This window comes from Ctenocephalides felis, unplaced genomic scaffold (assembly GCF_003426905.1).
Source record: "Ctenocephalides felis isolate EL2017-DRISC unplaced genomic scaffold, ASM342690v1 CF-g0.4_SCAFFOLD_00845, whole genome shotgun sequence".
Taxonomy (NCBI): Eukaryota; Metazoa; Arthropoda; class Insecta; order Siphonaptera; family Pulicidae; genus Ctenocephalides; species Ctenocephalides felis.
In genome coordinates this window covers 34,547,441-34,560,383 of record NW_020536999.1, presented here as the reverse complement: position 1 = coordinate 34,560,383, position 12,943 = coordinate 34,547,441, and the positions used below count along the sequence as shown (strand labels likewise).

Sequence of the window (12,943 nt, the reverse complement as noted above, 5' to 3'; positions counted from 1 at the left end):
CTTACATGGAAATATGCCGTATTGAGTGTATTAAATTAAATTGTAAGCCGATTGCAAACTTGACTATTAAGGATATTAAATTGTGACATGCACATTCAGGGGCTTTATATGCGCATTTTGCCATTATTGAACTGCTCTGCGGAAAATGATAGAAATGAAAATACGTAATTTATGTAGTAAGGTAGAGCGGGGCTAGTTGAGCATAGGGGCAAGTTGAGCAATTGAAATATCTCGAAAACTATGCACTGTCCTTTTAGGCATTATATGGCGGAAAGATAGAGGTTTTGGAGAAATAAACATCCCGCGATCGCTAGTGGCTGTTGGACAAATGAGAGAGGCTCACAGGCGTTTTGTTTATTTTGAGACCAAAAATAATTTCTAATCAGCTAAATATTATTCTTCCATATAATTATAGTACTTTTAATATGCACAAAGATTCTGGGTATAATTCTCACGTTTTTTTTATGAACTCACTTTTATTTTGAAATTCCGAGTTGGGGTTAGTCGAGCAACAAGTTGCTAAACTTGTTCTGTCACTAAGACAATTACTATTAACTTTCAAAAAATATTATTTTTAAGCTAAGTCTCTGAGTAATTATATAAAAAAATAATGATTTTAAACAAAAATACTGAATATAATGGTAAAATAATTTCTAAGATACGATATTGTTTGTTGATTCTACTTTTAGTTAATTATTCAAAGAAAATTACTATAAGTTTTGTTTTCTCTGTCAATAAAGACTATAAATATATAACTGGTTATTAAAAACTTATTTTATTTCATCACTAATCGACATTGAACCTATGTCTAAGTGCTCAACTTGCCCCACCTATGCGGTACATTGAGCATACTTGACTTTTTGCATTTAAATAGCTTTAGCTTTTAAATTTTACTTATTACCAAAAAATATTATTAACACTTTTGTTAAGCGATAAACAACAAATCCATTAAGCCGTATAGCAATTTATTGAGACTTTTCACTTAGGAGCTACATCCGTTTAAGTAAAAATTTGCTCAACTAGCCCTGCCGTACCCTATGTATATTACGGGAGCAATAAATTATTTTAACTTCAAATCATATTAGTGGTTTTCAATTTCCAATTATGCAGTTCAACATAAAAGTAAAAATTGTACCTAAATTATAGCATTTTAAAGTATTATTAGTCTCTAGTTATTATAGAATATTTAGTAGTAATTATAAATAGCGAATCCTTTAATCTGAGATTTTCTGAATCATCAATCTTTTATCAGCCCTTTTGCTTCCACAAGACTGGGCCTATCTGCTTCCCGTCGTTCCCGCAAAAGTTTACAAGTAGCATGTACAACACCGGACCCTACTCAAGACCTAAATCTCTCGAGTTATTTATTCACTGCTCGTACGTGAAGTCTTTCACTAGAAACTATCTCGGCAAGCCGCCGCCTATCCACGAAGAAAACTACTCTACCCTTTTCTATTGTCTCGGGACGCGCTTGAACTTTGCCATTACCGCAAGCACATAGCTTCTTCGTGCTTTGAGAATTATTCCAAAGATGCCACCCGCGAAATGCGCTACACCGAAGCCGGGAGGTAGTTTACTGCAATTGTCTACCTCGGGGAATAATAAGTTTGAGAAAATCTAGCATATTCGTAGATTGGATGTAATAATAGGGTAAATAGAACAAAGAATAATTAACGTTTGCAGTCGTTAGTTTCAATTCTAATTTATCGTTGCAACTAAACATGAAACAAAACCAAATATGAAAGAAATGCTTTTAAAATTTCTTATGTCTTATCTGTTGTATTTATGAATACATTAATTATTTTTAAATATTTCCAAAGTTTTTGGAAAGGTGCAACATGGTGGGGATTTTGTTATCCTTGACTTGTAACTATATATACATTAAAAATAAATTACATTTTTTTATAAAATTAATTAAAACTAGTGAGACGCATGGCATCGTGCCTTAAGGCAAATTGCTGAAACTTCCCGTACCAAATACTATTATTTTTTAAAAAACGATTAACATTTTTGAAAAAAATTTACTTCGAAAAAATTAGATTTTTGAGAAACTAGGACTTTGACAAAAAATTACTTTTTTGGGAAAATTTTTTTTTTTTTTTGAAAAAAAAAATTTTTCTTTATTTTGACATATTTTGGAAATTCTGAACTTTTTTCAAAGCAATTGTACTGCTTTAACTGCATAGAGACAAAATGTAAAAGCGCGTAAGCGCCGCGTCGCCGTCTAACGGATAAACATTGGTACGGAACCCATGGAATGCAAACAAAATTTATACTTATTGTTAAAATCTCTATAAAGTATCTGATAATTTGATGTGCATATGTCTAATGATCATTTTTGACCGCCAAATGGCATTTTTTGTACTTTTTTATTAGATCTTCGAAACCGCTAGACCTGCCTTTATGAAAATTTGATCAGTTCTATATCTTGTCAATACAATTAAAATGATTTTTGAATTATTGAAATCGGACGCTCCGTTCTCTCAGAAACTGAGTTACCGTTTTTGGCACTTTTTGCCCCGTATCTTCGGAACGGCTAGACCTGCCTTCGCCAAAACCTAATCAGCACGTCTCCTTATCAATATGAATCGAATGTTTTATGAATTAGTTAAATGGGTTGATCGGTGTTCCCGAAATCGTCGACGAAAATTTGTTTTCCGCACACACACGCACACACACATACATCCATTTTTTCTAAGGTATGCCAAAATGTTCAGAAACCTTTGTAACGTAAAGATTTATAAAAACTTTCATTTTCGATTTTTTTGCAATTACTATAACTTGCCCTACGGGAAGTTAAATATATGGTAGGGCGGGGCACAAAGGTCCAATTTGACTTTGGGCAATAATATTGTGAAAACCTAATCAATTATAAGTATAAGGAAATCATTGAGTACATAATTTATATCCACTAATAACATAAATTGATTTTGATATTAATTTTATTAATACCTACGCTTATTTATTATGATATAAAACTTATTATAATATAAGACTAAATTTGGGATATGATAATCTTACTATTATCATACTATTATATTAAACTGTACTATTATATATCATAGATAATTTAACTATTATCTATTATACTGTGAGATACATATGCCTATCCATACTCTATCCATACGAATAATCTATTACAGGTAGATTATTATTTGCTAACTAACTTATTATATATATACCTATATTATCTATTATACCGTGAGATACCTATGCCTATCCATACTCTATCCATACGAATAATCTATTACAGGTAGATTATTATTTGCTAACTAACTTATTATATATATATATATATATACATAGCTGGGCATTAACTCGTTAATCCGTTAATCGTTAATTAACGAAGTTAACATTTTGATTAACGGATTAACTTTTAAGTTAACTTTGAAAAATGTTAACGGACACGTTAACTTCCGTTAAAATCGTAGAAGTCCGTTAATCGTTAATCCAATGCCTACTATTTACCGCACGGCACAGCTTTCGCCAATGCCTTATTAAATGGCATAGAGAAAAGATTTGGACCACTTCTGAATGATAAACAGTGCCAACTTGCCGCGGCATTGCACCCAAAGTTCCGCTTGATATGGCTGAAAAAATATGGCTTCTTCCTTACGACAAGAAGCAGCAGAACATTCGAAGGACAGAGATAGTTTAAGTGGCGGAGAAAGCAATGCGAGTAACAACGATGATGACGAGGAGGAAGACTTTTTCAATTCTGTCACTCTATAGAAAAACCAAAAAACTCCAACTCTTTAAAAAATAAAGCGCTAAGTCTCGTTAAAATGTGGCTGGACATGAAATCAAAAGACTCGTTCAACGATGCAATTCAAAAACAATAAGATTGCCATTCGAAAGTGACAAATGAGTACAAGTCTTTGAGGTCCCCGACGTGAAAAGCGTTGCTCGCGCTTGAAAATATTTAATATCTTTTGATGTAACAAAGTCTCCAACAAATTGTAAAAAGAATTTTGTTGCAGAGAAAAAAAAATGTTTTTTTGGATCGGTTCAAGGTGGGGTAAGACTGAGTAAAACCTTTGTAAATATTTAAGGGTTGTTATTGTTAAGAAAATTGCAAAAATAAAAAAAAAAATTAATCATTACAAAGTTCGCTTCAATATGAGTGTAATAAAAAAAAAATAATACTGATCCGATCAGCGCAACTGGAGATAATTAATTACCGCAGATGATGTTCATAGAAATTGAGCAAAAAATCCATATTTCAATCGTAAATACTTACAAAAAAACTTTTTTCAGCAAAATCTTGAAATACGTGTCAAATGATTTTATGTATAATATCTGTAAAAAAATTTCAGACAATTGTAAAATGTGACATTTTATTTTTTTGAAAATTCGTACGAATTGTAAAAGAATGACCCACATACATCCATTTTTTCTGAGGTATGCCAAAATGTTCAGAAACCTTTGAAACGTAGAGATATATAAAAATTTTCATTTTCGATTTTTTTGCGATTACTATAACTTGCCCTACGGGAAGTTAATAAGTTTTTTAAGTTCACTAACGCAAGGATATAAAAATGTAATTTTACACATATTAACGGATTAACGATTAACGTTAACTTGCGTTAATTCTTCCGAAATGTAACGCTTTAACGTTTAACGAAGCTAACTTTTTTTGCAGCGAATTAACGATTAACGAAGTTAACTATTTGATTAACGGTGCCCAGCTATGTATATATATATATATATAAATATAATTATATGTATATATGTGTATATATATATGTGTATATATATACAACCTACACACCTATTTAATATTAATGTGTTATATTTCTACCTTACCTATATCTATTATCTCTACCTATCTATTGCCTATACCGGGGATTGAACCCGGTTCCTCTGCGTGATGGTCACGCATCTTAACCACTACTCTATCGGGTCCCCCCACTGAAAATATATTATGAAACACACTGTTGTTTCTTTGGTTTATTTTCTAATTAATTGAGCAACTAATACTAAGGTGACGCGACAACACACGAAAAAAGACGGTTGATTGTAGCATTTCGGTGGTCGGGGTTCGATTCCCGGTAAGGGTGAAAATAGTATGTAAGCGAAATTGTAGGCGTAAGATAATAAATGTTAGGTTTAGATATAAGTGTAAGGATTGAGCGTATACGGTGTTGTGGTAATGGAACGTACGATATAGTAGTTATAAGGCATATAACCACGTAAAATGTAATGTTAGGTATGGTTTAGGTATAGGTGATACACATACGCAAAAGGAAATTTATGATATTAGGGGTTATCGTATAAGAATTGCGAATGTTATATAGATTTAATTTATAAATATTCTTTCTTCTATACAAATATTTAGTTTGCTGGTTAGTTTTTTGACAAAGGCAGGGCAAAAGTGCAAGAAATGTCGATTTAGTTTTCGAGTCAACGGAGCATCTGATTTAAATGATTCAAAAAACATTTTACATTTATTTACTGAAGGAAGAAGTGATTAAATTTTTGGGCAGGTCCAATAAAGAAAGTAAAATATTCTCTGTCAAAAATATTAAATATCGGTACAAAAAGTTCTAGCAAGGTATAAAAAATACGTTAAAACACTGTTTTCCTAATAATAAAAAATAAAATTATTATCAAATCTTTTAACCATTTATTGTCGATACATTAAAATACATATCATATATCAAACTACATTTCAATTAATCCTTGTATATCTTCTATGTTTCGTAGAATTTACCAGGCACTATCATGTTTATTTTATGCACTAATATAATATAACATTTTCCCACATTTGACTCTACTGAGCGTGACACAACTAAAAAATTCCATCTATTTTGAACTCGTGCTTGAAGTTTAAATAATTAGAAAACTAATTATATTCGTGATATAACGCACGACCTCTGGATTTTCTATAATGTCGTTAGACACTGCAGTGAAAAGTGACATCGGTGTGCAGAATGCAAATTTTGGGGTAGGAAAATAATATGTCGAAGAAAAAGTAATTTTCAAATGAATATTCATGAATTTGATCGATGAACTTTACTTGTTTTTTAACATATTTTTATGTATGGACGAGTTTGTAGTCGATTGAGAAATCAGCTCTTTTTCAAAGGGAATTGTTATTCATTACTCCAAATTTCATACTGATGCATATTTGCTTTTATAATCATTACATGTACATATTATAATTATTGCGCGTTTTTTTTATCAAAGTATACTTAGTGCTTTGTAGTTTTTATCAGAGTACAATAACTACAGTATTGAATATCTTCAGAGTGTATCTTTAGACATTAACCCAAATGAACTGCTTATGTCGCAAAAATTTGGAATGCTCACCCTTGAACTTGGATAATGTTCAAATATGATGACTGCTTTTATAATGATGCTTTTGCGGTTGCTTTTATTATAGCAACTATAGTGCTGGAAGATCTTGGTAAATACCTTGATTAAATTCGGAATTTGAGCCAGATATATTTAGGCAGCAATATGATTTTAAATAGTAGTTTGGTTGATACATCTCTTATTACTAACTAAGACTACATCTATTGTATTGCATTTTCTGTTCAATTGAATTTTATTTTGATGAAATGATAAAAATTTTCCAGATATAATTCTCTGACCGTTAGAAGATTCCACAGCTAATGCGACAACAGTGATATCTTCAGTCAAAGTTATATATAAGAAAGGTTATATAACAAAAATATACAATATAAATATTATTACATCAATATTGCTTTCATTCAACAGCTTTTATCATTAAAATTCGATGTTTTCTCAACACCTCTACTTAACGTCAGGAGTTGCCGTGCTCTGAAATGAGCTCCGATCGCGTTCATGACATGATCCCATTAACCCCAAACGTTATGCGAATGCCGTGAATACTTATCGTTAGCATTTATTTTTTGTTTGTCGGTATATATAGAAGTTTTGCTGGTTTGATTGCCTCGTTTTCAATCACCTTTGCTTCAGTTAATGTTGACCGAAAGGTGTAATTTGATTACGGTAATGGAATATGGAAAACACATATGTGTAGATATTTACATAACTTGTTTATATATCTGTATGGTATTGATGATGTTTAATCAAGATAGTTGTTTGGGGATTTTTTTTTATGTCTTTTGTATTGGATTAGGAAGCTAATTAATTTTGTTTTTATGAGTTAACATAATGAACTGATGTAATTGACGAAATGAAATTTTTAGTATTTTAACTTCTACAACAAATTTACATGACGATCTAAATATAGATTTTGTAGACAGCGTAAAAAGCTAAGCAGCGCCCAATATTTCCTAAAACTGGAAGATCATACTAATTCTTTAGTCGCTCAACTTCTTGAGACACCTGTTTCAAGAAGGCTTAAATATAAGGTTCCAAAAGACAATATTTAAGGTATTTAACTTTAATGCAACTTTCGGGAACTGAGCTTAATTGGTGAATCATTCATCGGGTGACAATTATTAGCATACTAAAATTAAGCACTATAATTTCATATGTGTACTTATAAGTGTGAGTGAATGAATTGAATCAAATAGCTTTTATATTTTTTAAATTTTGATTGATTTTTTTTCAAACAAAACAAATTTACTCTCAGAACATATAAAAACTTCAAATTGATATAAAATAAAAATAAAAAAATACCGGAACAAATATTTATTAATAATTAATAGAACCAATATTTCCTAATAAACGTTATCGCGCATTAAACATTTCTGCTGCAAAATGAAATAATCAGCTGTGCAATTATATCTAATTACTGTTAATTGACGCCTTCAATTTACTGGACAAATACGGAACAGCACATCGACAATAAATAATTACCTACAATCCCATCTAATGTATTATATCGTTACTCTTGAAAAAGTTGTTCTTGTTCTTTTGTGAAACGAGATACGCCGGCAATATTTTGTAGCGGTGTTCTGCCAGAGGTAATTTCCGAAGACAAAGGTACACGTATTACGCGATGCGACGGAACACCTGACCTGTGACCTCTTAAATCACAGGCCGGATACGCCAGGTAAAGCTGAGGCAGACAAAAGACCGCGAACTCGACACACACATAACGGGGTCATAAATCCAATAAACCGATGGCGTTGTTCTACGAAACGTCAAATTTTCGTTATATCTCCTACGAAAGCGAAGTGAAATTGAGTTATATGAAACACATGGTAAAACTCTATAAATATACCATTATATATAATATGATCCATTATATACAATGTAGTAAATTTTGTATGATTTATTATTTTTGTTTTATTTGGGTTTGTTACAATGGAGTACACTGGGCTATTATGTAATGATAAATATGTGTTTATGTTATTTAGAATAGTGATTTTAGAAAGGGAAAAAATAATAAATATAATAATAACTTAATAGTTTGACAAAATATTACGAAATATCACGTTTAGGAAGAAGGGTTTAAGGGGCACAACTAGTGTAACCGCCTAAAAAAGGGTGTGTTTTGGAAAATTATATTAAAAAAACTACTTTATCAATCACTTCAAAATTTTAGGGAAATGTTTATACATGTTTTACGAATACATAGTAAAATTTTTGAAGAAAAAAATTAAATATTTTTTAAGTTATCGTCGATCTCCAACGGCGCGACAAAAAAAGGCCCTTCACTGCTGCAGTGATTCCGGCCTTCTACGTGGATGAAATTAAAAAAAATTCTCGTTAAACTAAATAATATTGTCTGTAAAATGAACTACGATAAAGAAAAAAAACTAGCTGTAAGTGGAATTCTGTCTTAAGGCAATTAGGGCATCGTGCCTTAAGGCAAATTGCTGGAACTTCCCGTACCAAAAATTATTATTTTTTTTAAAAATGATTAAAATTGAAAAATTGAAAAAAATTTACTTCGAAAAAATAAGATTTTTGAGAAACTATAAATTGGACAAAAAATTACTTTTTTTTTGAAAAAAAATTTTTTAAAAAAAAATTTTTTTTTTAAAAAATTTTTTTTTAATTTTTATTTTTTTTTAAGAAAAATGTTTTCTTTATTTTGACATATTTTGGAAGATCTGAACTTGTTTTTCAGAGCAATCGTACTGCTTTAACTGCATAGAGACGAAATATAAAGCGCGTAAGCGCGGCGTTGCTGTCTAACGGGTAAACATTGATACGGAACCCATAGGAAAATAAACAAAATTTATACTTATTGTTAAAATCTCTATGAAATATCTGAAAATTTGATGTGCATATGTCTAATGATCATTTTTGACCGCCAAATGGCATTTTTTTTTACTTTTTTCGTTATATCTCCGAAACCGCTAGACCTGCCTTTATGAAAATTTGATCAATTCTTTATCTTTTCAATACAAGTAAAATGTTTTTTGAATTATTGAAATCGGACGCTCCGTTCTCTTAAAAACTGAGTTACCGTTTTCGGCACTTTTTGCCCCGTATCTCCGGAACGGCTAGACCTGCCTTTGCCAAAAACTAATCAGCACGTCTCCTTATCAATACGAATCGAATGTTTTTTGAATTATTCAAATCGGTTGATCCGTGTTCCCGAAATCGTCGACGAAAATTTGTATCCGCACATACATACACACACGCACCCACACACACACACACACACACACACACACACACACACACACATACATCCATTTTTTCTAAGGTATGCCAAAATATTCAGAAACCTCTGAAACGTAAAGATATATAAAAATTTTCATTTTCGATTTTTTTGCGATTACTATAACTTACCCTACGGGAAGTTAATAAAAAATTGACAAAATGACGGCGTTTTTTTAAAACAAAGTCGAATTTTACCAAAAATTTTGGTCGTTTTTGGACTGCCAAAATTCGATTTTTGATCCGATCAAAATAGGTTCATTTTCCGGAGAACTATATATAGAACATGTAAAAAAAATTGATAGTGATCGGATCATTTGTCTTTGAATAATCGCTGCAGCAAATTCGGAAAATGCTGCTTCGAGAAAAACGCGTTTAAAGATAAAATGATCGTTATACTATAAACTATATATATACTCTTTAAATGGCTGTGGCTCAAAAACTATTTAAGATATCGATTTAAAAATTTGGTATTTTATTTTTAAAGGTATAACCTATCGAAATATGGAAAAATTGAAAATTCGATTGTTTGAAAATTTCACACTAGTTGTGCCCCTTATAAGATATCACGTGTATTTATTTTTCACTTGATTTAAAACGTCGTAAACATCGCGTATTATCACGGGGACAGGAGATGTCCAAAAACCCTTAATAATCGATCACGTGATTAACGGACGCCTCCTTACCACTCTGTATAATATTATGTGTATTTTGAAGAATTTTGAGATATTTTAAATATATTGCAATATTCGAAAATCGTGTATAATAAATTATTGTTATTATATTTATGCTTACCATATTTCTAATCACATGTATTTTTTGTTACAGGTTTAAATTCAGCAGACGAAAGACATGTAAGTACCATTTTTTATTAAGCATGCATACATAAATTCAAAATTTCACTTCAAAGTGATAAAATCAGTAACTCAACACACCTAAGCGTTCAATGTTTACCCTCCTAACTCGTGTGTTAACACGTCTTATATGTAACGTTTCCAGCCCACCGCCATCCTTGGCTCAGGATCGTGTTTACATTTTCTTGTCTTATCTCCCCCGAGATGTTCCCAAAGATAGGCAATTCAATCAATCGTCACACGCACAATTGCCATTGCGACTTCCCCTTTGTGCTACATTACGTTACTATACACTACTAGTGAAGTCAAGACAACCCTTCGCGAACATACGCCTACGTCATCCCTCATGAAATAATAATTCACGCCGGAATAACGGATACGTTCTACGGTAATAGGTCGGGGGATGGGAGCAATCGACTTAGTACCCATTCCCTAGTATCTAAGAGCTTTATGGGTCAAGACGTGGTAAACGATTTATGTAGATGCAATCAGGATGATATCGATATTTGGGAAAAGATTTTGAAATAGTAGACAATATTATGTTTTCTTTGGTTGTTTTTATAAATTTCATATAATTTATCTGCATTATTAGAATTTTAAAAATATGTTGACTTAAATATACCAATACCTTTTAACGTGCTGTTTTCGTAGATTTGACAAATTTGAGTTTATATTTGTTATACATTTTTTTGAAAATCAGATAATAATTTAACATTTGGAAGATTGGTTAATTTTAAAAAACTAGAGAAGAATATGTACAGAAAAGCTCAAAAATGACTACTCAGATATATACATTTAAGTTAAATAAAAAAAACAATAAAGAGTAACATGCGTGGAGACTGACAAAAATTATTAAGTTTATCTATAAAATTAAATGTAAGTGTATACTGATTAGTTATATTTTTATGTATATGATTTTGTTTCGCAAAAAAACGCATTTCTAGTTCATTCTAATTCTAATTTCTAAGTATCTTGTATTTCCAGTAATTTTTCATGTTTCAAACATAGAAGTTATTCTTTTCTAGATAAAAAATATATTTTTTATAATAGTAAATATTGTCAAATTAACTATAGGCTAAGGCGGGGCACAACGATCCAATTTAATTTTAGTAATAAGGAACTATATCACTTTACTTTTGTTAATGGATTATCGAACTTTTTTCAATGGAAAATACTTTTGTTATGAATTATCATTGTCATTTATCTTTTAGCGACGTTTAAGAATCAAGGCTGGTTATACATCTTTTATTCTCTACTTTCAAATCTTGTTGTTATAAAATTTCTAACTTCATTTTTTGGAGATTTAGCCCCGCTCTACTCTATGTCTCATTTTTAACTCACAATATGTATTATTTTTACTATCAACATATCAAATTGTTAATACTGGAAAAAATTAAAATAGGTATAATTAATCATTGTAATAAAGGATACTTGAACAGACCTAATAACCAAACCATTTTTTTGGTATAAACTAGTTTATCAAAGTTATGAATATAATATCGAACTTATTTCTATTATGGACTATCGTTTGCTCTATAAAATTTACGTCTTTTGCGTAATAGTAGCTACATTTATTTGATTAATCCGAAAGATTTTTTACATGTTTTCAGCCCGCTCTTGCTTTATATTCGTTTGTGTCAACTTAACTAATTAGTAGCACTAATTTTTTGTCCTAATACTGCAAATGTTTCTCATTCAGATGTAAGTGAGATAATAATAAGATCAATTATTAATCACATAATGTTGATACTAGAGTTTAATATCCTTCAAATAATTTCAGTTTAATACCATTTAAATCATGTTCAATCATAAAAAACATATTATTCTTCACAAAGAATATGTCTCTTAAAGATATTAAAAGGATCAATAATTTCCTATAACAACGTAGAGCAATTTGTCATAATCAACCTTGAGCTAATGATTCAATTACTAATAATACAATTCCCAGACTTATTTATGAGGAAAATGAAATAGTAGCTATATATTATTCGATTGATAGGAGTTTTTTTTACATGTTTTCAGCAGCTCTTGGTTTATATTCGTTTGTGTCATCTTAACTAATTAGTGGCACTAATTTTCTGTCGAAATACGACCCTGTTTTTCTCCGTTTTTCCGTATTTTCTCTCATACCACGTACTTTGTGAATTGAATGTTCGCGAGCGAGCTACGAATGAAGTACTGTTCGTCCTCTTAAATTATACACTTTATTCTGTAGTCCTTAATGCTGTCACGTATCTTCGCAGAGATGTTTTATATCATATGAAAAAGGATACGTCTTTGTATATTCTGAGCGCGAAAGGAATAAATGAATAGATTATAGGATTTTTAGAGAAAATATCCTTGTGAATTTGACATAATTTGAAGAAAATATTATATTTGTAGCCAACTGTATGATATTATAAATAGGAAAATAATCGTAAGATATAGTGAAAAATATTCTACATTATTAAAAAATGTCTTTCTTGATATTCGATTACTTTGCAGATTTCCATCTAATGACTATGTTTTCAGTTCAATAAATTGATTAAGTTAATATT

General features: G+C 30.6%; 1 protein-coding gene across 1 annotated transcript in view; it reads left to right on the top strand.

Annotated features, from left to right (window-relative positions):
* The window catches only part of LOC113363883 (protein groucho-like), a 246,613-nt gene that overhangs the window by 141,753 nt on the left and 91,917 nt on the right, over window positions 1-12,943 (top strand). The window contains 1 exon segment of the mRNA XM_026606368.1: window positions 10,381-10,406. Within this exon segment, the coding sequence (XP_026462153.1) occupies window positions 10,381-10,406 (26 nt within the window).